Genomic DNA, 26988 nt, shown 5'->3' on the forward strand with positions numbered 1-26988 from the left:
CAATCAAATTTATACTTATTTTATTATTTATAAAACGTCTATATTATGTCATAGAAATTTTTAAATTATTGCATAGCTAAGCTATTTGACACGAGTGCTTATTATATGCATTCCTATAATAATGATTAATCACTTAGGTACCTGGACCAAAAACGAAACGTCTTTCCGAGATTTTACTTTATCTCGGACCCAGTGCTTTTGGAGATTCTGGGTCAAGCTTCGAACTCACATAACATCCAACCCCATTTGCTGAGTCTTTTTGATAATACTGCAAAGCTAATATACTCTGAGACTGATTATGATACAGTGAAAGAAATCGTATCTAGAGAAGGTGAAAAAATTGCATTAGAACATCCCGTGAAATGCAATGGAAGAGTCGAAAATTGGTTAAACGTTTTGCTTAATGAATCGAAATCTTCCGTGAATCAAATAATAGCGAACGTGTACAATTACATTATGACAGACATTACATTTTCGATTATAACGATGGTCGAAAAATTTCCTGCTCAAGTGCGAACATTATTTTAATGCGTTAGATTTAGACTTCAAATATATTTATTACATTGTTCTAAAACAGATGGGTCTAGTTGGCATACAACTTCTGTGGACATTTCGTACAGAATATGCTCTTAGAAACTCTATAACCATGAAAAGGATTATGAAAGACACTAATCAAGAATTTATCAAGCTCCTTAATATACTTATTGATGCCACTACTAAAAATCTGACCAAAAACGAAAGATTGAACTACGAGACTTTGATAACGATACACGTCCACCAGAGGTTTCAAAAATATACATGGAGATTACTATTCACAGTGTCAGAAATAAAAATATTAAATGTTTCAGGGACATTTTTGAATCATTATATCACATGAAGATTACGAACCCACTTGATTTTGAATGGTTAAAACAAGAGCGATTTTATTACAAAGAAGAATTAGACAGATGTGAAGTTCAAATAACCGACGTGTTGTTTGTGTACCAAAATGAGTTCCTGGGCTGTTCAGATAGACTCGTGATAACACCACTTACAGATCGCTGTTTCATTACCTTAGCCCAAGCAGTTGGTAAGAGATCCAAAAAAAATTAAGAGGGGGTATACGAATCTATTATTATACATATATGTAGTTGTTACTTGGGGTGTACAAACAAAAAATTCCTAGTGCTTATCAATCGAGAAAAACTAACAAAAAACCACAAGAAAACGAAAATATTCACGCAACTCCAACTTTTAACAAAGTCGAATTGTTTATTTATTATAATTAGTAAAGGAATAACATTAGATATTTTACATTTTCTGCAAATATTTAACGTACTAATTTCTAGATATAATATAATTGAATTATAAAAAAAAATCATTTGTTATAGGACTATCTTTGTTTTCCATCACCACCCAAACACATTAAATGAAACTTACTTAACCGAATAACTAATAAATACACTTTTAATCTAATATCTAAACACGGCGTAAATGCACAGGAATGAATATGGGTGGTGCACCGGCAGGACCAGCGGGAACAGGGAAAACGGAGACGACGAAAGACATGGGAAAATCACTCGGGAAATACGTAGTTGTTTTCAATTGTTCGGATCAAATGGATTTCCGGGGACTTGGTCGAATTTTCAAAGGGTTGGTGCACTCAGGTACATGGGGTTGCTTTGATGAGTTCAATCGAATCGAACTTCCCGTACTTTCTGTGGCCGCTCAGCAAGTATACGTCGTGTTTTCGGCCCGCAAAAAAAACAATGAAACATTTATTTTTAGGTATTCGTTGACTAGCGTAATTTTGGTTTTTACAACTTTCAATCGTTTTTTTCATCCTCTAGCGATGGAGAAACAGTTCCCATGAACCAAGAATTTGCCATATTCCTGACCATGAATCCTGGATATGCTGGACGCCAAGAATTACCAGAAAACTTAAAAGTTCTTTTCCGTAGTGTAGCCATGATGGTCCCTGACCGATTGGTAATTTATTTATCAACTAAATTGATTTGATTCCTTCATATTATTGTTAATTATTATTAAGTAAATAACTTGAAATTTAAAAATGTATAACTATGAATAACTCATAGAGACATTTGAGTAAACATTTAACATTACGTTTACACGTTATTATATAGAATACAATTATCAGATTATTAAACAAAAAGATTAATCTGTATAGATTAGTTAATTTTAAATAATATGACAAATACGTTATAGTTAAAAAATTAACTGCAATCCTACAAACTAACTGCCGAGTATTAATTACCAAAATAAAAGGCAATCCCAACCCTGAGTTGATTAACTAAAGTAAAAATATATATGTACAACGAGACTTTAATGACGAGATGTTGCATGTTTATTTTTAGATAATAATACGCGTGAAATTAGCAGCTTGTGGTTTTAAAAACAACCAACCCCTATCAAAAAAATTTTTCATATTATATCAGCTATGCGAAGAACAGTTGAGTAAACAGGTACACTACGATTTTGGTCTGCGTAATATATTGGCAGTTTTGCGTACTCTCGGCACTCAAAGGAGAAGCAACTCAAGTGAACCTGAAGAAACCATACTCATGAGAGTATTGAAGGGAATGAACGTTTCAAAATTGGTAGATCAGGATGAAACTATTTTTTTATCTCTGATCGAAGATCTGTTTGTTGGCATGAAATCAACTTCGTCTACATATAAAGAATTACAGTTAGCCATACTGAACTCATGTAAAGAGAAGCAGTTGGTCAACGATCCGTCTTGGAATTTGAAAATTATTCAAGTACTATTCGTACCAAATAGCCTATTATATATTATTATTGTTATGATTTACTGTATAGAAGGCTAATAAATATATTGTTTTTAAGGTATACGAAACATCTTTGGTACGTCACGGGCTGATGATACTAGGACCCACCGGTTCTGGTAAGACCACTGCCATTCACTGTCTTTTATCTGCCCTAACTAACACAGGACTGGCGCACTTTGAGTATCGAATGAATCCCAAATCCATTACAGCACCTCAAATGTTTGGAAGATTGGACGTAGCCACGAACGATTGGACTGATGGTATATTTTCTACACTCTGGAGAAGAACGTTAAAGGTATGATTTCATTTTTCTAGTTGATAAATTGTATCAGTCTCTGGTTATCTTGGTGACTACAGTACTATTATTTATCATACTTGCACATTAATTCAATCCCAGATGAGTCCAGACGAATACTGTTGGATAGTATTGGATGGTCCTGTAGATGCTGTTTGGATAGAGAATTTGAACTCCGTCTTAGATGACAATAAAACGCTTACATTGGCAAACGGCGATCGAATCGTCATGGCCCCTAACGCTAAACTTTGTTTTGAACCAGACAATGTGGACAATGCTTCTCCTGCTACCATTTCTAGGATGGGAATGACGTTTTTCTCATCAACCGTGTTATCATGGAGAGTGATATTTGGAGTAAATATATAATATTTTATTACTTTTTATATTTTAAATCTAATGACATAAATGATAAAATGATAATAACCTCAAATAACTCAATAATTACTCTATGGTCTGTTCAAAATGAGATGATGACTCGGCGGCCAAGTTGTGCGCATGGGTGTGGCTTTTGTTCAGTGGTAGCGCTTGACGCGCCGCCGCGGATGGGAGCTCTGATTAGTCTAGTATCGACTTTCGATGTGTGTAAATAATTTAAAATGCATGACGCACACACGCACATCCACACATCGCGCTAACACATCCCCACTGTTGCTTCGGTCACGTGATCGATGCTTTTGGGTGAAATATGACCGGCGGCGATCAAAATTGGTCGCCGCCGAGTCATCATCTCATTTTGAACAGGCTATACGTTTAATATAAATTTATCATAAAAGGATATGTTTTAAAAGGTATAGTAAATATCATAAAATTTTTTAAAAAGTTAATGAAACCACCATTAAGTTTTTAATTTTAAATAAAAACGTATTATTTAATTTTGTTTATCTGAAGCAGAATACTTTTTTAAGCAGTTTGAGAATGCATGGTTACTCTATTTTTCCTTTCTGAAATTAAAATAACTGATCACTGTTATCACTGCGTATAAATCTAAGAATATGTATGTGCGTTTGTTTTTACTTATACATGTATGAACCAAATACATGTGTTTATCGCATCATAATCAAAGTTATAAATTATACAAAACTTAGTGAATGAATTATATTTTTTATGAACAATGTTAATACCAATTATATGATACATACGTTATATTATAATATATAAATCATTCCTATTTAAGGGATGGGGAAAAACTAAATCTGCAAATGTATCCAATTGTTTTCAAGAAATATTTGATAATTCTTACAATGAATTATTAAAAATGCTTCAATCTCAGCTTTCACCCAAGATGCCTTTATCGGAACCCCATTATATTCATCAAACATGTGATATACTTGACGGACTCTTAAGCATGTTCTCTGAAAAGTCAAGTGAATATCACTAGAGACAGTAATACGTATAATATTAAAATTGTTGTATAATACATTTTAATAGATATATCAATAAAAATAATGTCACGTTTATATACGTTTGCGATCATGTGGAGTATCGCAGCTGTGTTAGAGTCAGATAATAGACGATTACTGGAAGAATTCATTTTACACGACCTGGCAGGGAAGGTTGAAATACCAAAACTTAAAGTACACTTACTCGCAGAAACTGTTTTGTTAGTTGTTTGTGAATAAAACTAATCAATATACTGTTTTCTGCAGAAAGGAGAATCGATTTACGACTACACCATTTCAGAAGATGGTGAATGGAAACACTGGGAAACATTGATAGATTCATATACGTATCCCAATGATTACATACCAGTTTACGGTGATATACTGGTGCCGAATTTGGACAACGTTCGTACCATGTTTCTGATAACTTTGATCGCCAATCAAGAGAAAAATGTTCTGTTAATCGGTGAACAAGGTACTGCCAAGACGGTAATGATTAAGAGTTATATGCAAGAGTTTGATCCCGAGGTGAGAACGAGCAAAATGCTCAATTTTTCCTCGGCTACTACCCCGAACATGTTTCAAGTAAGAAAAACGTACATTCTATACGGCAGAAGTTGTTAATTATTAAAAATTAAACTATCGTATACCCCTCAAAATAGAGTACAGTTGAAGGATATATGGAGAAAAGATTTGGTACCACTTACGGTCCTCCGGGTAATCGAAAAATGACAATATTTATTGATGACATAAACATGCCGATCATAAATGACTGGGGAGATCAAGTAATTATGAAAATATTAAAAAATCATATATGGGACTTATATAACATTAAAAAAATAACAATAATACCTAAATAATACATCATTTTGTTTTTAACTTTGATTCACAAAAGTTTAGGCAATTATCTTTCTAAAATATTTCTATAAATACCTTTAAGACATTTATTAATTATATTTACATCGAAAAAGGACATAATTTGTACTTACCTCACATAAAAATAAAGTTAACAACTTTCTTTATTCGATCTTAACCTCAAAAAACAAAAAACTACCAATCAAGCAATTTTTGTGTAAACTATTACTATAATCAATTTGATATTATGAGTTATGGCGTTAAACTGTTTGGCTCAGCCTAAAATTTCAATTTCAATTAATAGATTCTGTAATTACATTGTTAAGTCCTTTGCATCATTGCAAAAGGTTCATTTTACGTTTCCATTACTACTCTTCGCTCAGGTTTCCACTACCATTGAATTAGTATAGCTCTATTATAAACGCTTCACAAATAGATTAACCTACCATTCTAACCTTTATCTATCATTATGCGTTAGTTCTTATCGTTTCTTTCAAAACTTAACATATTTTTATCACGGTGAACAAAAATTCGCAAAACAAATATTGAATTGTTAATAACTTGACCTGGTCAGGTGACGAACGAAATCACGCGCCAGCTACTGGAGAATAAGGGGTTCTATTCGCTGACCAAGCCCGGTGACTATATCAACGTGGTGGGTGTGAGTATGTTGGGTGCCATGATCCATCCAGGAGGTGGCCGAAATGATATCCCGCCCCGACTTAAGCGGCAGTTCTGTATATTTAACTGCACGCTACCGTCGGACACGTCCATGGACAAGATATTCGGGGCACTAGGATGCGGATACTTCTGTATGGAGCGGTTCAACGACCAAGTCGTTCAGTTCTTGCCCGGCTTGGTAGTGCTCACACGGATCGTGTGGCAAAAGACTAAACAAAAGCTGCTACCCACCCCAGCCAACTTTCATTATGTGTTCAACTTGCGCGACCTGTCCCGCATCTGGGAAGGCATGCTGCAGGTGTGCTCCGCCGAATGTCCGGATGTCCGAATGCTATTGCGTCTGTGGTGCCACGAGCTGCAGCGGGTCATCTATGACAAGTTGACCAGTATTCAGGACAAAGATTGGTTCCTGGAGACGGTCCGGTTCTCGGCTGAAGAGTTCCTTGGCAACGAAAATTACAAAATTATGCCAACTGACATGAAATCGATCGTTTTTGTCGACTTTATGCGCGATATGGTTGATCCAACCGGCGACGAGCCCGATGACTTTGAACCCGAGGACCCCAATATTTACGAAAACATCGAAGAGTACGTACATGATATTTGAATAAATTTATACATATTTTGAATTAAAATGTTTTTTTGACTTTTCGATCTTAATTTTATTACACGTTTTATAGTTTTGAAGTATTAAAAGATAGAATGCTGATGTTTTTGGATCAGATGAAAGATGCGACTCGTGGTTCTGTTGTGGATTTAGTCTTTTTCAGAGACTGTATGGTCCATTTGATTATTATAGCACGTATACTGAGAATACCTCGCGGAAATGCTCTACTCGTGGGTGTCGGAGGTTCAGGCCGGAGATCGGTTACCACTTTGGCGTCGTTCATTGCAAAATACAAACAACATTCAATCTTTCTAACAAAGTAATAATTGAACACTTTTGATAATAATTTAAATTATTTTTTTGATAGTTATTAAGATAAGTATAAGCATTGAATATTTTAATGGATTTTATATATAAAATTGGTTGTTGATATTGAATTTTGTAGATCGTATAATGTCAATAATTTCTTGGACGACATCAGAATACTTTATAGATTCGCCGGAATTGAAGATATGAAAACTACATTCGTGTTCACAGATAATGACATTAAAGAAGAGTCTTTTCTTGAATATATTAACAATATATTGAGTTCTGGAGAAGTGGCTAACTTATTCCCTAAAGATGAACTTGATGAAATGTTGAGTAGCATAACCCCATTGTTTAAAAAAAAATCACCCAAAGCCAATCCATCTATGGATAACTTGTACCAATTTTTTATTAAGCAAGCTATGAACAATTTACATTTAGTTTTATGTTTTTCACCGGTAAGCTTATGACATAAACTAATAAATAATCTTAAAAGAGTGCTTTTACATTGACTCATTTTTACTGTTTGTAAATATAAAACTAATTAATATAACTCATGATCGATACAGTTCATTACAATATTAAATTATTTAAAAAAATCTATTTCAATGTTTTAATTTTGAACATATATTTTTATTCTAATTAATATTCATAAAAACAATTATAATGAATCAATGTGACCTTCTCTTACTATCTAATGAAAAAAAAAATTTATTGAATTGTTGACAATTTTTTTTTTTTTTTTATACAGATTGGTGAGAGTTTTCGTTTGCGTTCATTAAAGTTTCCAGGTATTATATCTGGTAGCATTATCGATTGGTATACCGCGTGGCCCGCAGATGCACTACTAGCAGTATCTAATCATTTTCTAAACAATTTTCCAGTCGTTGGTACAATAGAAGAAAAAGTATCATTGATACAATTACTTGGTGTCATACATGAAAGCGTTGCACAAGATTGTATAAATTATTTTCAACGGTACGTTTTAATGTGTTAAAGCTATTGTTTTTTATACTACGCAATAGTTGAAAATCATCATTAAATAAAAAAACAGTGAGCAGATATAAATTTATTTTTCTTCAAGTATATAAGTAATTAACATTTGATTTCGAAAGCTTACAACTACAAATTTAAAGTTATCATCAGTTCTAATTTTAAATTGAAAAATTAACATAACAATTTTATTAACAAAACGATATTACGTGCAATTACCCATAAATCGCCTTATTTATATTTTTTTTCATAAGGTTTCGACGAAAAATATTTGTAACACCAAAATCATTCCTTTCGTTTGTGGACGACTATAAGAGTTTGTACACAAAGAATATACATGAAATTGAGCAGATGAAGAAGCAAAGGATATTGGGATTAGAGAAACTCGCCGATGCTTCGGTACAAGTAGAAATTTTAAAAGAGGAATTGATAGAGAAAGAAAAAGAAATTGTCATTGCAACGGAAGCCAGTACAGAGGTAGAGTTCTGAATACTCATGTTGTAGATTCGTCATATTTCAAAAATCTGCTTTCACAGGTAACTACTAAAGTGAACGTCGTTGTTAAAGCTGCAGAAATAAGTAAAGCCGAAGTCGCCGTCGTAAAAGATCGAGCCGAATTGTTATTAAAAAGCATTTCAAAAGAAAAAAAGATCGCCGAAGTAAAGCTCGCTAAAGCTAAACCCGCTTTAGATGCTGCTGAAGCAGCTTTATTGGTACAGTTATCTATAACACCTACTTAAATAACATAGAAATGTTCTAAAGCTTTATATAAAAAAAACTAATAAATAATTAAAGTAAAATATTTAATTTATAGACATTAACAGCAACTGATATAGCAACCGTTCGAAAATTAGGCAAACCTCCTTACTTAATTACGGTGATTATGGATTGCGTACTCATATTTTTTCAACGAAAATTACCGAAAGTCGTTATAGATACAATTAAAATGTTTTTAGAACCCAATTGGAAGGAATCTTTAAAAGTAAATTTAGTGCTATTACATCAAAATAACCGGAAGATTAATAGTTTAATAATTATTTTATTTTAGTTAATGTCAGATACCAGATTTCTATTTAACCTCCAAAATTTTCCGAAAAATCAGATCAATGGAGAAACAATTGATCTATTGCAACCATATTTTAATTTTCAAGACTATACATTCGAAAAAGCGAAAATGGCATGTGGAAACGTAGCCGGACTTCTTAGTTGGACATTGGCCATGTCAGATTTCTATAATGTTAACAAAGAAGTGCTTCCATTGATAGCAAACTTAGCTAAACAAGAAGGTAAACACTTCCAAGCTAAAGAACAGTTAAAAGCCGCAGAGGCCATCGCTTTTGAAAAAAATAAGGAGTTATTAGACGCGAAACGAAAGTTAAACGTAGCTTTAAGTTCACAGCAAGTAATTCAGTCTGAAGCTAATAAATGTAAAAATAAAATGGTGTCGGCAACAGCACTTATTGAGGGCTTAGAAGGAGAAAGAAAAAGATGGAAAGAGCAGTTAGCTGGTTTTAATTTGGAAATAAAATATTCATTAGGAGATATCGTAATACTGACTGCTTTTTTAAATTATTCCGGGCCATTTAACCAAGAATATAGAATGAACATATTGCAATCGTGGTATGATCAATTGAACGCGAAGAACATTCCTAATTCCCCTAATTTAAATGTGACTGAAAAATTGGCTGACCCTCCAACTATTAGCGAATGGAATCTCCAAGGGCTTCCAAATGATGATTTATCAATTCAAAATGGTATTATTGTAACCAAATCATCAAAATACCCAATTATGATCGATCCACAGAGTCAAGGAATAGCTTGGATTAAAAATAAAGAATCGGTAAATAACATGATTGTTACTTCTTTTGATGATAAATATTTCAGAAATTATCTCGAAGATAGTATATCGTTGGGAAAACCATTATTGATCCACGATGTACTGCAAGATGTCGATCCGGTAATAAACAATGTACTGGAAAAGAATTATTACTCAAAAGGTAAAAACGTAAATGTATTATTAGGGGATAAAGAAATTGATGTCAGCAACGATTTTCGATTATATCTCACTTCAAAACATGGAAATCCATCGTTTCCTCCAGAGCTTTACGCCAGATGCACAATTATCGACTTTACTGTAACAATTAAAGGATTGGAAGATCAATTGTTAAGTAGAGTAATCGAAATCGAGAAAAAAGAATTGGAACAAGAGCGTATTGAACTAATTTCCGAAGTGACTTCTCAAAAACGAAAAATGCAAAAATTAGAATATGACCTTCTGATAAAATTAACTACCGTAAAAGGGTCATTGGTAGACGATGAATCGGTATTATATACATTAAATAAGACTAAAGATACGGCTTCTGATGTAAGTGAAAAAATAGAGGTGGCGAACAAGACACAAGCTTCAATAAGCGTGATGCGAGAACAATATCGTCCAATTGCCACTCGAGGTTCAGTCCTGTACTTTTTAGTCGTAGAGATGGGAATGGTCAATCCCATGTATCAGAACTCGTTACAGCAGTTCTTAGAACAATTTGATATGTCTTTATCAAACTCCGATAAAGCCGTTATGCTTGAACGTAGGATAAACAACATCATTGAATATTTGACTTATGCCATATACAAATACAAGTGCCGTGGCCTATACGAGATTCACAAAATACTTTTTACTATACTCATGACGCTCAAAATAGATCTGGACAGAGGAAAAATCACAAGAAGTCAGTTTGAATATTTTATCAAGGGTGGAGCTTCGGTTGATATGAATGCTATAAAACCTAAACCCTTCGATTGGGTGACTGATATTTGTTGGATGAACTTGGGCTTACTGCAAACCATTTCACCGTTCCAATCAATATTGACCGCTGTTGAAACGAATGGAAATTCGTGGAAAAAATGGTACGAGAAGAGTAGTCCGGAAAAAGAAAAAATGCCTGATGGATTTGACAAGCTCGACGTGTTCGAAAGGTTGTTGATGGTGAGAGCGTGGTGTCCAGACAGGACGTTGGTCCAAGCATTTGCTTATATCGAAGAATCGCTAGGACCTCAGTTCGTAGAAACAGTAATGTTTGACATCGAAGAAATGTACCTTGAATCCAGAAGTACTACACCGTTGATTTGTTTTCTAAGCATGGGTTCTGACCCCAGTAGTCTCATCGAGAACACTGCGAATAAGTTAGAAATACCGTTCAGCTCTGTGTCAATGGGACAAGGACAAGAAGAAGGTGCTGAGAAGCTAATGAAATCATTTGCAGCTAACGTGAGTATTTTATATAAACATATTATAGCAGCATATTATACTGAATGATCTATTTAACGTACGACCACTCATTATTTCAAATAGTCTATTGATTTAACATACCTACTTTAAAGTTTTTAAAAAACAACATTTCTCTGAATATCATTGATGTGTCTCCTTAGGGTGGATGGGTATTACTTCAAAATTGTCATTTGTGTTTGAATTTTATGCAAGAAACTTTTACATATATAAACACAAGTGTGGCCAAGTTTAGTCAAGAAAACTTTAGAATATGGATAACCACAGAAGTTCATCCAAAATTCTCAATATCACTTTTACAAATAGCTATACATTTTACTTATGAGCCCCCAGAAGGTAAAAATATTTAAATAATTTTTCATCATAATTAACCAAGTAAATTTGTGACGAATTATTCAAACAGAAGAATTAATATATTGTATTTACAAGTTACCATTTAGTTCGAATACGAACTCATGTTACAAACTTATCGAGGGAGTGTTATACAGAAAAGTGTATTTTATTTTATTGCACATTTAGGATTAAGAGCCGGGTTAATGAGAACTTTTATCAATATGGATGATGAAACCTTGATATACTCTAGCATACCACAATACAAACCAATATTGTATGTGATTTCCTTCCTCCATTCGGTAGTTCAAGAGCGAAGAAAGTTTGGGCCTGTCGGTTGGAATATACCATACGAATTCAATACATCAGACTGGTACTCGTCAACTTTATACTTACAAAAAATGGTCGATGATATGGAAGCCACTTCTGAAATTAATTGGGTTGCCTTAAGGTAAGTTACTAGATTCAGGTAACACTCTAAATAACATAGAAAACTTATTATTTGTTACTTTATTAATGACTGATATAAATAACTAGATAATTAAAATGCGTTACCGTCATGTTTAGTAACTGTTCTATTACTGTACCAGTATAACAGTTATTTTATAGCCAACGAAAAAAAAAATTAATTTTATGTTGAAATACTCATGTTACTGAGCTATAAAGAATTTTTCTTAAGGTGTGGGTATATCTACTGCCACTGTTATAGATGCGCACTTTGCGAATCCGCAACAAATAAAGTAACGAAACGAAATTACTTTGGCTAAAATTATATCTATTATTTTATAAAAATTTGTGTTTAGGCTTAAAACAAAATGCTCTGAAATATATAAGTATGGCTCTACCCAAAAACTGCTTACTATGTGCGTGCGTTCTCACATACGAGCTGGTCATCATTAAAAAGGGTTGATTCAGCAAATTTCTTAGACCAGTCGTATCAAGAAATCACACACACATTATCAGTTTATAATGTTTTAACATTCTACAGCTACATACATTTATACTAATACACATATATAAATAATATAACTTAATTCAGTGTTTCTTAACACTATTGATATTTATAAATGTTATGTGCGTAAAACAAGTTAAGCGGTTTTATATTATCTTGAAATTACTTTAATTTTAAATAACATTCAATACAGGTACATGTTGGCTGAAGTGCATTACGGCGGCAGGGTAACAGATGACTATGACCGACGGCTATTAAAAAATTTTACTGAAGTTTGGTTTACAAACGAAATATTTAGTGAACAGTTTAGTTTCTACGAAGGTTACAACGTGTTGGTTTTTAATAAATTATCTGAGTATCTATCAGCAATAGACGAAATGCCATTGAAAGATCCACCACAAGCGTGTGGGCTTCATCCAAACACCGATATTATGTGAGCATAAAATATATCCGTATATAATATATAGCCTTCCTTATATAGTTAAATATATATATAAAAAATATATATATAAAATAACGGACCTTTTTTTTAAGTTAAAATATTTTTACGAAGCTATTGAACTTTTCCAATTTTTTCTCACAGAATTATTCTAAATAATATTCCGAGTATTACCGCATTACCCAATTTTTCATTTTTTGTTTTAGTGGTAGTAGAAAGGTGTATTTTATTTAAAGGTTAAGGTTTATCATCATGTTTTTTAAATAATTTAACGATTTTTTTTCACAATTTTTTCCAAATAACAATCTTAGTGTTACCTAAGTAAATGAAAATCTAATTGTTTAAAAAGCGCAGATTTTATTCGTCATTAACTTTAACTGAACTGTAATTTATCTTTATGTTTGAAATTTAACTTTAATGTCTATTGTTTACAAAAAACGTTGTTAGATACCAAACTAATATTGTCCAAGAGATGTTTAACACTATTATAATGGTTCAGCCAAAAGGTTCTGGTGGTGGCAATGAAGTGACCCGAGAAGAAAAAGTATACGTTATGAGTTCTGATTTGTTGGAAAAACTGCCGCTCGCTTTCAACATGTTTACAATCAAAGAAAGGTAATTATAAATTTTATATATATATATATATACAAAGGTAATGATAACGTCAAAAAAGAATTGTTTATATAACACGCATAAATATTCATACATTTTGGTAGGTTAACATTAATGGGTCCGACACAGCCTATGAACATATTCTTAGGACAAGAAATCGATCGCATCCAAAAGGTTACCGAAATAGTGAAAAATACTTTGGAAGACCTTTTATTGGCTATTGACGGAATAATCATTATGAACGAAGTAAATCGATAACAATATTACGTGTGAGAGGAAAGTATTATGGGAACTAGTATTAATATATTCTACCCAACAGCACTTTATTTAAATTGTCCATATAATTTAATCAGCTTTTTAGTTAATATAAATTTCGTATAAAAACTATAATAAAAGAGAATAATAATAAATTAATAACACATAAACTACTTATGAAAAAAAAAATGATTATTGAATAATATTTTTACTCTCGAAAAGCAAATAAATCTATAGTAATTAATCTCGTGTAGTTAAACGTATTATAATTATTTAACATGCACTTTATTAACATAAACGATATTATTTTCATGTATTAATTTAATACGTACAAATTTAACTATATTATGTATAATACATTTTCATTTAATAACATTTGAAAATTATTTTTTTTATTTTATTCTCAGTTTCTCCCATTGTCTACGTATGTTATAATAATATAACGGTTCTCAATTACAGGTTTTGACCGAAACGTTGGATTATTTGTACGACGGCCGTATTCCAGTGCACTGGCTAAGACCCTCTTGGACGTCGTCGACCATAAGTTTTTGGTTCAATGAGTTACTTAACCGGCATAGCCAAATCACAACATGGGTGTTCAAAGAAAAGCCCGCACAATTTTGGATGACCGGTTTCTTCAACCCGCAGGGGTTTCTGACAGCGATGAAACAGGAAATATCTAGGGCTCACAAAGGCTGGACGCTAGATAACATTGTGCTCGAGAACGAAGTAACAGTGTACCAAAAACATGACATAAAAAAGCCACCATTGGTAAGTGAACGATATAATGGTTTATAAACAGTGCAGTCTTTCATCATCGATTTATACCAACTCGAAATCCAAAGTCATCTTCGCATTTCATTCCGACTTACTCGTTAATTATTTTAATTTTAATATATTCAAATTTAAATTCATCTCGGTATTTTATTAATATTTTCCTCCTAAACCATTTAATTTTTTTTCTGCGCTAAAATATTATAATGGAAACAAAAAAAAGTAAACAGCCCACTCTATCAATGATATTTTTCTGCATTGTCCTGCCCACAGGAAGGCGTCTATGTGTACGGATTGTTCTTGGATGGGGCGAGTTGGAATAGGAAAGAAAAGGAACTGCAGGAAGCGCTACACAAGATCATGTTCACAGAAATGCCCGTAATACACATATTTGCAATAAATACGGTCGGGAATAAGCTGATGCCCGGCTACGAATGTCCCGTTTACAAAAAACCGTCAAGAACGGGACTTACGTACGTGTGCGAACTGCGACTCAGGTCACCAAAGGGCACGTCGGAGACCCACTGGGTATCCAGAGGCGTTGCTCTTCTGTGTGATATCAAATAAATCAATTAAAAATAAAATTTTAATAAATAAAGAATAACAAAAGTCCTCATTAGGTTTTCTTCCAGTGTCAATCGGGATCAATGTTGATCAATTCATTGATATAACATAATAACATATTAATACAAATATCAATTTTAGTATCAATATTTATTTACAGAATATATAGTTACTGTCTATTATTATTAATTTAAATCAGTTGCGTAGTCAGTATCAGTACGTCTATATATCATAAATTCTTAAACAAGTGGTTAGTTTGTAATGTACGAGTAAAACAGTACCTATGATAAAATAATTAAACTCCAAATTATTCAAATCAGATTCATTATGTACCCGACTTACTCAGTCATTCATAGCATATACAATATACTATAAAGTATTAATATAATTCATTTATAACATTAACTATTACAGTTGGAATATAAATTATTTCAAGTACCCACGAATAATATTTTTAAATTACAACAATATAGTTAAAATTATGTATAGTTATTAAAATTTTTTTTATCGCAGAATTATCTACATATGTGAAACCATGTTTTAAATTTTCAATCCTTAACTATAAAAATTAAATATTAAATATATATATATTTAATATTAAACTAAATAATTTGAAATTGTCAATTTAATACATTTTGTCAATATTTAAACTTTAAGCGGTTATAAAAGAAACAAGCATAAATATATTTTTAATATTTTCCTACTGTTTTTAAGTCAACTTATGAGGAATCTTGTATTAAATTTTCAAACTTCTTGACCCAACGAATAAAATGTTATTGGCATCTGCAGAATAAAAAACGAAAAATTTCTAATGTCTATAAATAACTTGAAATAATTTGAGAATTTTATCAATTATATAAAGTGATAAAATAAACATGTGGTGTAAATTTCAAGTTTCTACAATTATTTGTTTTTGAATAGCTACAACAAAATAAGAATATTGGTAAAGAAAAATCGAATGAACATCCAATAAAGTTGTAAAAATATAAAATTCAAATGCTCATAAAAATGTAATATGACTTTCTGGAATACATTTTTTATTTGATAAACATAGAAAAAATGATGAAGGATCTTGTATTGAATTTTAAAATCTTAGATTTAAATACCTAAATTTTTATGAATTTTTTACTCCGAAAATTTTTTTAATTTTCATGATTTTTACGTATTTTGTTAAAATTTGAACTTTAATTCCTTATTAAAAAAATTGATTGTATATTTAATCTTATTTAACTACCATTGTAACAATGTATTAAATTTTGAAGCTTTTGCACCCAACAAATAATATTTTAAATAATTTGAAAATTTTATCAAGTACAAAAAATATTAATATAAACATTCAATGAAAATTTCATGTATCCACGGAAATTTGTTTTAGAGTTACACCAATATTTAAAATCGATAAAAATTTCCTCTTTTCCTTATGAACATGACAATTTTATTAAGGAATTGAAAATTAAGTCCGTGAAACGTAAAACTATGTATTAACTGGTATATTAATTGAGATTTGAGATAAAAAATTAGAGAAGTTAAAATAAATTTAGAGAAGAACAATGAAATTGTAGGTCTATACTTAGGAGTTCTAAGAAAGTATATTATGTAAATACTGGCAAATATATGGAAATATTGGAAGTACCTACTATCAGGCATATAAAAATACAGGGAAGTACTCAGATGTACATGAAAATACACATTGTTGGTCTGGTATAAAAAAAATGCTTTTCGTTTTTTGTAATTCACAAGTTTTAAAAATTTTGCAACAAATACATTTTAGATACACTTTTAGTAATATCTTGATAACCTGCTTGAAGTTTCATTAAGATATTGTTTTAAAAGTAAGTTTATTTTCAACTTTTTAGTTCATGTATTAAGTAGAATTAAGAAAAGCATGTTTTTAAAATATTTTTTTTTATTTTTTTTTTTATACTTTTTAGTGATAACAATAAATTAGAAACAAAGGATTTTTTGAAAGCATATTTTTTTATTTACGGTACATTCTAATATGCATAGTATAACTATTTATACTATTATAAATTAGTATAAATTAGCTTATAAAATTTTTTTTTTCATAGTAAGTAAATATGTAAGACTATATTAAAATTATTTCATTTTTCTCATTCTTTCCATTTCTTCGAGGGCGTCAATATTGCATGGTGTTCTTCCCATTAGCTTTGAACAGTCTAATTGTTCAATTCTGAGGCCTTGCAAGGATTTCACTCTGCTAAGAGTAACATAAGCTTGTCATTTTGCAAAGAGCCTTGGTCCAAGATAAACGACAGCATGATCGACGGTGGAGCCCTGTAACTTGTGTGCGGTTACAGCCCATGACAAAATTACTGGCAACATTCTACATTTCTGCGTCCCGTTGTTGAATCCTGTTTTCACGTTGTTGTAAAAGGCGTTTATTAATTTATTTTTCATTGATGGCGTTTCTTTAGCTCTTAAATTTGTTTGGGCTTGACGATTTTTGTCTAATGTTACCCGTTTAGCTTCTGAGCCCTCGTTAGCCTTCTTTTCTTGATACTTTAGACAAGCTCCTTCAAGGCGCCTTTTTCGTTGAGTTGCGGTCTCTTTATTTCTCATGTTTAAAGAATTAATAAAGGGTGTTTCATAAAGAACGCAGTTTTTAATTTTAAATATTATTTTTATTATTATAATTATTTTATTTTTTATTGTATAGCGCTCCATGACGACAAATAAACAAATTTACTATTACTAAGCAAAATCACTAAAAACCTCAACGTTCATAGATGACAGAAATAAAAAGAATAGTGCCACCAATCTAATAATTTAATTGTTTTTTTAATTTTTTCAAGAATTGACAACGGGGTCATGTATTGTCACCGACCCTAGAACTCTATACAAAATTTGAGTCTCCTAGGTCATGTAGACGTGATTTAAATTGAACTCGCAAGATTTGATGACAACAGAAATGAATGAAACATTGTGAGTTAAAGAAAAGCATGTAAAAAATGGCTACATACGAATTGCGTCCCACAGCAAAATTTCCTTCCGAATTGCGTCCTGGGTGTTTTTTGAGGTCATACTAATTGAATATTTGCATCCCGGGTTTTTTTGGTGGTCATATAATAATTTTAATATAATTATTTATTATAATTTCTAATGATTTAACTTTTTCCAAAACACTAAACATTTATAAGACAAATAATTAGTATTCTTGAACATTATCAAATAAATTTGTTTTACAATAATATTCATTGTAAAGTTTATGTATTTTCTTTATTATAACCAAAATAATTTTCTTACCGCATTTTTTTCGTCCTTTTATCTCCCTATAAGATGATAAATTTTTTTATTTTATTTGCCTTCCATATCTTCGATTGTTTACGAAAAAATAAAATAAGTACATACAAACTACAAACATAGATATTAAAGAATGGATAGACCATGGCTATATCAATAAAATAGAGGGAAGTGTGCCCCCAGTGGCGGCGCCAAAGGCGGGCTCGGGCGGGCCATGGCTCGCCTTAGAAACCCCTGGCCCGCCTAAAAATTTTGATTAAATTTAATAGTTGAAATTATAATTTTCAAGTTTAAGAAAGACTGATTTTTATCATTGCCTCTCATTCTGGCAGAGGTCTTATCATCAATTATGTACAATAATAAATTATATAAATATACATTTGTATTAAGACCTCTACATTTTCACGTTAATTTTCATATGATAAGCATAAATAATGGCCTATACATTCTTTAGTATATATGCATACAAATCGTATTAAGTACGTAAAATTTGATATCAATTCTGAATGCCAATTGATGATAATACCTAATAGTAGTACGAATGGAATGAATGGATCTTCGCAGGAAAAAACTCTGGATCCATGACGTCATTAATTAGTGTTATCAATATTGTCCTTATCAAATGTTATGGTGATTAAATGCGTGGTGATTTATTTTTGGCATTTGTTTAAATTTGTCATAGATGGATTACGAGTAAATGACGCCGGGGGCAAAATAAATGTACCTAATGCCTCTTTGCCACGATTTCTAAAATTCTTAATAATATACTATTATAAATAATAAGTCAAATTTAAATGTTTACCGTGTAGTTATTATATTTAATAACAAATGCAATATTTATTTATTTTCTTGTTTAGTATATATACGATATACCTACTATTATAAGTTAATTATTACATTATTTGCACGTTTTCCAAACAATAGATTATTGGTGTTAAAAATATGAAAATATAAAAATTATGATTGTGATTATGGTGATTTGCTTATTTGAGATACCTTGCGTTTGTATAATTGAGACTTAAAAGGCTTGAATTCTGTTGGTATTTGAGACTTTGGCTAGTCCCGTGAGTTGAATTTAATGTAGGTAGTACCTACCATACTGCCGAGAAAATTTGCGACCGGAATATGTACAAGTGGTGTCACCTTAGCTTCTCTACGTCGTGAGTTGATGTTAGAATAATAATAACATAATAGAATTTCTAATATCTATTCGAAACGATAACGCGCGAACTAATATAGATTTATAACGCTCACACAAATGCACGGCCAAAATCTCACGCTAATTATAGCTCACTCAACCAATATCCATTTATATACAATATACTTACCAGTCACCACATGCACGTTCCGCGAGAGGCCGATACAAAATGTGAATTGAATTGCCTAAATTTTACTCCTTAATAAATTACCGGCGCCGACACCCTAAGGCAGCGTTTCGCAACCTTTTTCCCTCGCGGCACCCTAATCCCAACCCATATTTAGCCGAGGCACACTTGTCACTGACTTATATAATATGTATACATATTTTTTTTTATACCAGACTTTCATCATATTAAATATTAATACCGAAGTAGTTGTATATCAGTATAATATTACTAACAATCAGTTTAAAATGGTAAGATAGGAAGAAATATTATTATAATTATCCTAAATATCTAATTCATTGAAATGTAAAAACAAGATACATTACAATCACACTAATCACAGCAGACAACAAACGACTAACTGACTAATATTTTAAATTATTTAATAAGAAATAGTGAACAATATCCCCGATAAGAGAATCGTTAAAACTATTTTAACCAATTACCGAAATTTTACATAAACGTTTATTAATAGTCGTGAAATTTCGCGGCACACCGCTTGGAAAACCCTGCCCTAAGGCCTTAATGTCGTGTTATCTTTTTATCATTTCACATTTGAGCGCTCTATTTGGGAAATAGCACACGCACTTTCACTGCACTACCTCGATTTGTTAAGCCGTTAGCGACCAACTCATGACATAACACCTATTTTCCGTGACGTCGCGATAGTGGTCTGAGCTTTTCAAAGCTTCAAGACTTGGCAACGCGCTTAAATCGTTCAAATCGCCAAAGTATAAGCGACTGATATGGCTTAACGGCTCGTAGCCAAAATTCTGTAAGACAAGACAACCATCACCCTTAAGCTAACTTTCCACTCATATTACTCATAATAATAATTTTAGCACATAGATTTATGATAATAATATGAATATATACCAATATGGACTACAGTCATAAAACGGGCGCGTATAGATTTCACCGAAATTATCTTTTTACCCGCAATACATATTTTATTGATAACAAAAATAAATTACAAATATCTAATCGTGACTGTCTCGTTCATCGCATAAATAGTATCCATATAGCTGCGTTTACACATGAGCTTGAGCACGAGTGAGCCGTAATGACCGCGAGCAAAACATGAGCACTGAGCGCGTTGTGTAAACACTATAGGCGAGCTGACCGGAGCCGCTCTAACTGGCTCAAAATTATTCGCAAAAATTAAATTCAGTCGACAGTTGTTCAGTATCGACTTAAACGTCGACAGTTATTCATTATCGACTTAAAAGTCCACATTTCACATCCAGTTTTTTTGTTAACTCAGTTACCAATAAGTTTTAACTTTTATTTAAAATGGTCAATAACGAACTTGTAAAAAGACGCACAATCATCGCAGGTGCCACATTTATAATTTTGAATTCACTTATCAAAAAAAAAAACAGAAAAGACGTTGGTGGATCACTCAGTTGTTTAAGAACAGGGATGAACATGGTGGACTAAATTTAATCAATGATTTACTATCTCAAGAGAGTGGACAGTTTGAAAATTTCGTTCGCATGGCTTATTCTGACTTCAAGTATTTAGTTTCATTGATTCGTTCGCAAGTAGAAAAACGAACCACGCATTGGAGGAAACCTATAAGTGTAGAGGAAAGATTAGCCGTGACTTTACGTTTTCTGGCCACTGGGGATTCGTATACTAGTCTACAATACACATTCAAAATCTCAAAGTCTACAATATCTAGTATTATACCAGAAGTATGCATTGCATTAACAAGCGTATTGTCAGACATGATCAAGGTAAGAATGAAATGTAGGTAATAATTCATAATTATACTTAGTCTTAAATAACTATAGGACAAAGCACATAATAATCTTAAAAATCACTAAATATACACTAAATGATAATTTATTATAATTATGTTTTTTTTAAACTAATTACAGTAAAAAATAAATAAAATTACTTAAAAATTAAGACATTTTCACTTTTTTATTGCATAAAATGTAATATAAACATATTAGGAATTTAACATAATAATATGTATATTAAAAATATGTATATGTATATACCTTAATTGATTCCACTTACACGAGTATATAACAAAGGCTATTTAGGTAGGTACATATAATATTAATATATTATATTCTAATTGTTTGTAACATTAAATTTGCATGATAATTAATTGTATACACTTTAAAATCAAATTTTAATTTATATAATATGTGTATTACACATTGTGTAAGTATAAATATAAAAAAAAAAAAATAGAAACCTTTATATAGTTAAAAAAAAGATTAATATCTTGTTACTATCCTTGTAACTTTAGTAATATAATATGTTATTTAATTAAGAAATGTACAAAAACTTTCTCATTTTTTTGATATAGTATGCAAAAGTATAAGATTAAATAAACTACATATTAGAAGAACTTTGATAGTGTAATTCAGGTGCAGTTAATAAAGATGTGGTTGCAGATGTAGATTCTAGTGTGGCTGTTTGTGGAAAAGTGTACGACGGGTTAAAATTGTCTGAAAAATGTTGAACTTGAGGACCGGATAAGGTTGAAAAAGATGTACATGTCGATTCTGGTGGTGAAGTCTGAGGAAAAGTATACCGAGTGTGTAAGTTGTTATCTTGAGAAGAATTTGCAGGAATCACCATACTAGGTACGGCTGATAAAGGAACACGAGTCAATGAAGGATAATATGAATTAATATTATAATGTGGATGTTGAGTAGTATCTATTTCATATTTTCCAAGATCAGCATCAAGTAATAATTTATTTATGTCATGTTCGAGAAGCATTCTGATTCTTTGTGTGTACTTTTTAAATTTGCTAGAAAGGTAATTGCAATATAAATTGCTCTCGTCCATTTCTTTTATTGGCTCTTCTACTGTTTTTTTTTTAATATCTGTAAGGCCTCTTCAATCCGTGCATCATTTCTTGATAACTTTTTTTTTTTTGATTTATTTGAAACATAATATTCATTTGACACGTTTTGTATATCCTCAACTACAATTTCCTCATGATCTTGTTCAGAGATGGCTTCAGATGTATTCATAAGATCCGTTTCATAATTTTCAACATTTTGAGTTTCACGGATACTCTGTAAGTGTAAAGTTAAAAAACATGTTAAACATACTATACTTTTATGGTAGATGTTATAATTTGATTTTATATTTATTTTATAAAGATAAAGGTACATTATATAGTATATTATATAAATAGCCAATAAATGAATTTATTGGTTTTACAATGATTAGTGTTTTTTATTTTTGGGTCTGTGTACACGATAAGTGGTCGAAATAACGATTCAATTTTCAACTTCAGTATCTTGTTCGATGGGAAAGTGAATATTGTTAGTGCATTGAGGAGGTCATAATTTAAAATTCCCAGTAATTTTCAAAAGCACCGTGAAACACTAGGAGAATTCATCAAAAAAAAAGTACTGTCATACGAAAAAAAAGCGGGTAAGTCGTGGATGTCGCTCTGCTGTACTGTAGGTTACTGTAATGGATGGGATTAAATTTGAATGCAATGATAGTTATCATTGTATACGAAAAACGATTCTGAACGTAGATGATTTGTCAGTCTAGGATATATTATATTTAAATATTGTCATCATATATTCTATTTTGAAACAAATATTTTATTTTTCAATTAAGACGCATTTTGCATAAGGCACGATTAATCAATTAGTGTAGTTATCATGAGTTATCATAATTCATAATACCTTATATTATCATAGATATAAGAATACCTGGTTTGAGGATAAATCGTTATCATTACGCGATTTCATAAAAATTTAAAACTCAAACGCTCAAAACATTTTTCCTATAACGACGCTTCAAATTTCTTCTATAGCTATTTGAAGCAAAACTTATGGAAAACTTGGTGTTAAATTTTATAACCTTAGATATAAATACAAACAATATTATGAATTTTTAACTACAAAATAATTTACAAATATTCATGGTTTTGACGAATTTTTGTCAATATTTGAAATTCAAATGCTAATAAAAATTTAATTTGAATTTCCGGTGGGCATTTTTTTTGTGATAAAGATTGACAAATTTGTAAGGAATCTTGTATTAAATTTTCAAATCTTAGATTTAAAAAGAAAATTTTTTATGAATTTCTAGCTTATAATAATTTGCGAATTTTCGTGATTTTTACGTATGTTGTCAAAACTAAAATTTGAATGCTTGTAAAAAAAAATGTGGCTATATATTTCTTTTATTTTTCAACTGCTATTGCAAAATTATATTATGAGCCTTGTATTTATAAATGCTCAAATCTTAGGTATAAAAATAAAAACCTTTATGAATTTCGATCTAAGATAATTTGAAAATTGGCGTAATTTTTACGTATTAAGTCAATATTTGAACTTCAGATGCTAATAAAAAAAAATCGTGCCTATGTATTTTTATATTTCTTTAATCACTATAAGAATAACTTATGAAGAACTTTGTATAAAATGTTCAAGTATTTTGATAGGGTCATAAAAATTTTATCGACACTTCAAAAAAAAAATTTTCAGACAAATTGAAAATTTCAGTTGTTTATAAATACCTCAAAAAAATTCAAAATATTTTGAAAATTAAATCATGTTAAGAAAATGCCAATCTAAATAACTGGTAAAATTTTTCAAGTATCTATGACTTATACTTTTTGAATAATAACAAATGTTTAAAATCGTTTGAGGATAAATCGTTATCGTTACACTGTTTCGTAAAAATTTAAAATTCAAACGCACTTAAAATTTTTCCTATAATGATGCTTCGAGTTTTCTCTATAGCTACTTGAAGGAAAACTTATGGAAAACTTACTTTTATATTTTTAATCCTTAGTTATAAACGCAAAAAATTTTATGATTTTTCAACTTCAAAATTACTTGCAAATTTTCGCGTTTTCGACAGATTTCGTAAAATTTTGAAATGTAAACGCTTATTAAAAAAAATTGTGTCTTTCGATATTTAATTTTTTTTAGCTACAATAAGAACAACTCATAAGGAATCGTGTATTAAATTTTTAAGTTTTTTTTGTCGTCCAACATTTTTTTACTGACACTTAAATCGACAAAAAATCGAAAATTTCAGTGGTCTATAAATAACTCAAAAAAAGTTATTTTGAAAATTAAACTGTATATAGATATCACTAATATTAACATTTGGTGAAAATTTCAAGTATTTACAGTGATAAGTTTTTGAATTACAACCATATAAAAAAATCGATTTGGTCGAAAACTGGTTTTGCGTAAAAATTCCCGTTTTTCTGTCATTTTTTTTTTTGTTTTTCTCGATTTTTTTGAAAACTGTTGGAAAATGTTTACTTTTGACCTCTATAATGCACCAAGGATCTTCAATTTTACACCGGAAACCACCCCCAAAGTTTGAAATCGATGCATTATTTCGACTAGTTATGCTGTACACAGACACAAAAAAAAACATAAAAAAAAAAAAAACACACATCATTGTAAAATCAATACATTCATCACTTCGTTCAGAATCTAAAAGTACGTCTGGTCACCATAGTTATAGGATAGATTTTATACCTATATATATTAAAATATTTCAAATAGGTTAAATTAAAAATATCCAATTTACAAATCTGATTATAAGAACAATTTTGATGATAAAAACATTTTTCTCAGTTATGTAGTTAATTTTTAGAATATTTCAATATATTTTGATTACATTTATTTAGAACGTAATAACTTTTTTTTTAATATTATTTTTGGAAATTTCCGATATCACAAACACAGCAAATAGTGCCCTAAAAAATGTCAGGTACCCTGGTGTCCTACTGTAAGTAGTACCACCCAACAACCCAACACCCCCGCTTGTTGCACCACTGTAAGCTAACTATTTTTTCAATATTCAACATTAACTTTAAACTCACGTTTATGGTTTTCCTTGGTTCATCTTTATCATTTAAAAACTGCATATGTTCGTATCCAAACCATTTAGATTTATATATTTCATCTCGGCCTAGATTTATTAACAATTTATGAATGATAAAATAATGTAAAATAAATAAAATATTGCGTTGGAAATGATCCAACAATATTATATTAATTTTGATATAGACTATAGAGCACGTCTTTATTATACATTTATTACTTTTTCCTGTGTGCATAGAGTTTTTTGTTTTGGATTTCTCACGTCGCGCGTCGGAATGATCCATTAAGACTGTTCATTTTTTTTCTCACAATGTCTTCATCTTCATCCATTTGATTTGCGATACTCAACCATGCGTCATTTTTTAAATTTTTATTAAAATGCTGTGCATTTTGAGCATCCCATAATATAGGATTTTGTTCGTATATCTGTATTAGTTTTAAGTACTTTTCGCGATCCCAATCAGAAATGGACTTCGACATTTTAGCACTTTGGATCACTCGATAAATGTGCACTAAAAGTTTCGTCAGATCACTGTACTGTTACAGGATTGAAACTATACTAAATTAATAAAAACTAATATCTTGACGATTTTACGACAAATGAAAATAACACTGATCACAATACACTGGACAATTATTTTAAAATAGAACTACGGGTATATGAAAATATGTTTATTTTCATAATATAAAATATTGCATATAATAGTTATAGGATTTATAAATACTATAATGGTTATAATAAATAATAGTTGTTTGATAAAAAAAAAAACAAATCCGATTTAATACTTATACTATAAATTATATTTGATATTAGTGACCATACACTTACCAATGTATTTACCTACTTATATTTAGTTAATTTAATGTAGGGACCTAATAACAATAATATAAATTAATTTAAAAAGTAGTTAGGCATTCATTGGTTTCAAACTTTCATCACCATATCATATTTAAATTAAATAGGTACATCTGTAGCTGTATAATTATGTAATTGCCATGCTCGACGAAGTTTTTTTTTTTTAAATAAAATAATAATTAAATACAGAAGCACTGGATTCGGCTCAGAAACGTGAAAAAGCCGTTCGAATATGACTAACGAATTTGCCTCAAATATCAATTAAATCCTTTGAGCACGACATAGAGACCGACAATCGGTGGCTCGCGGGTTTCGTGGCTCGCGAGCGAAAAAATTTAAACCGAGCCGCTCGGCTCGCCGTTTACACACGTGAGCCGCTCAGTGCTCACTCGTGCTCGAGCTCATGTGTAAACGCAGCTTTAGACGTGCAATTTTAATGTAAAGACACACCAACAGCCCCTCCCCTACCATCCAATATATAAATTCATCGCCACTGATTGGCACGATATCGCCCACGCTGAGAACCGTTGTAATGTATATTTAATAAAAAAAGAAGACT

The 26988-nt window shown here is 30.9% G+C and overlaps 1 protein-coding gene across 1 annotated transcript in view; it reads left to right on the forward strand.

Moving 5' to 3' along the window:
* Positions 1-15108, forward strand: part of LOC149060871 (dynein axonemal heavy chain 8-like) — a 30192-nt gene extending 15084 nt beyond the window's left edge. The window contains exons 20-46 of the mRNA XM_089230763.1: positions 138-510; positions 578-783; positions 849-1069; positions 1482-1767; positions 1830-1968; positions 2355-2759; positions 2845-3081; positions 3184-3435; positions 4256-4445; positions 4510-4655; positions 4728-5045; positions 5123-5245; positions 5890-6584; positions 6677-6922; positions 7049-7367; positions 7661-7887; positions 8157-8379; positions 8439-8615; positions 8717-8884; positions 8951-11161; positions 11323-11515; positions 11699-11960; positions 12655-12894; positions 13348-13515; positions 13617-13758; positions 14227-14538; positions 14815-15108. Of these exons, the coding sequence (XP_089086889.1) occupies positions 138-510; positions 578-783; positions 849-1069; positions 1482-1767; positions 1830-1968; positions 2355-2759; positions 2845-3081; positions 3184-3435; positions 4256-4445; positions 4510-4655; positions 4728-5045; positions 5123-5245; positions 5890-6584; positions 6677-6922; positions 7049-7367; positions 7661-7887; positions 8157-8379; positions 8439-8615; positions 8717-8884; positions 8951-11161; positions 11323-11515; positions 11699-11960; positions 12655-12894; positions 13348-13515; positions 13617-13758; positions 14227-14538; positions 14815-15108 (8773 nt within the window). The remainder of the gene's footprint in view (positions 1-137; positions 511-577; positions 784-848; positions 1070-1481; positions 1768-1829; positions 1969-2354; positions 2760-2844; positions 3082-3183; positions 3436-4255; positions 4446-4509; positions 4656-4727; positions 5046-5122; positions 5246-5889; positions 6585-6676; positions 6923-7048; positions 7368-7660; positions 7888-8156; positions 8380-8438; positions 8616-8716; positions 8885-8950; positions 11162-11322; positions 11516-11698; positions 11961-12654; positions 12895-13347; positions 13516-13616; positions 13759-14226; positions 14539-14814) is intronic.
* The last annotated feature ends 11880 nt before the right edge of the window (positions 15109-26988 follow it).

This window comes from Diuraphis noxia, unplaced genomic scaffold (genome assembly GCF_037042655.1).
Source record: "Diuraphis noxia isolate RWA-SAM2 unplaced genomic scaffold, SU_Dnox_SAM2 contig0001, whole genome shotgun sequence".
NCBI lineage: Eukaryota > Metazoa > Arthropoda > Insecta > Hemiptera > Aphididae > Diuraphis > Diuraphis noxia.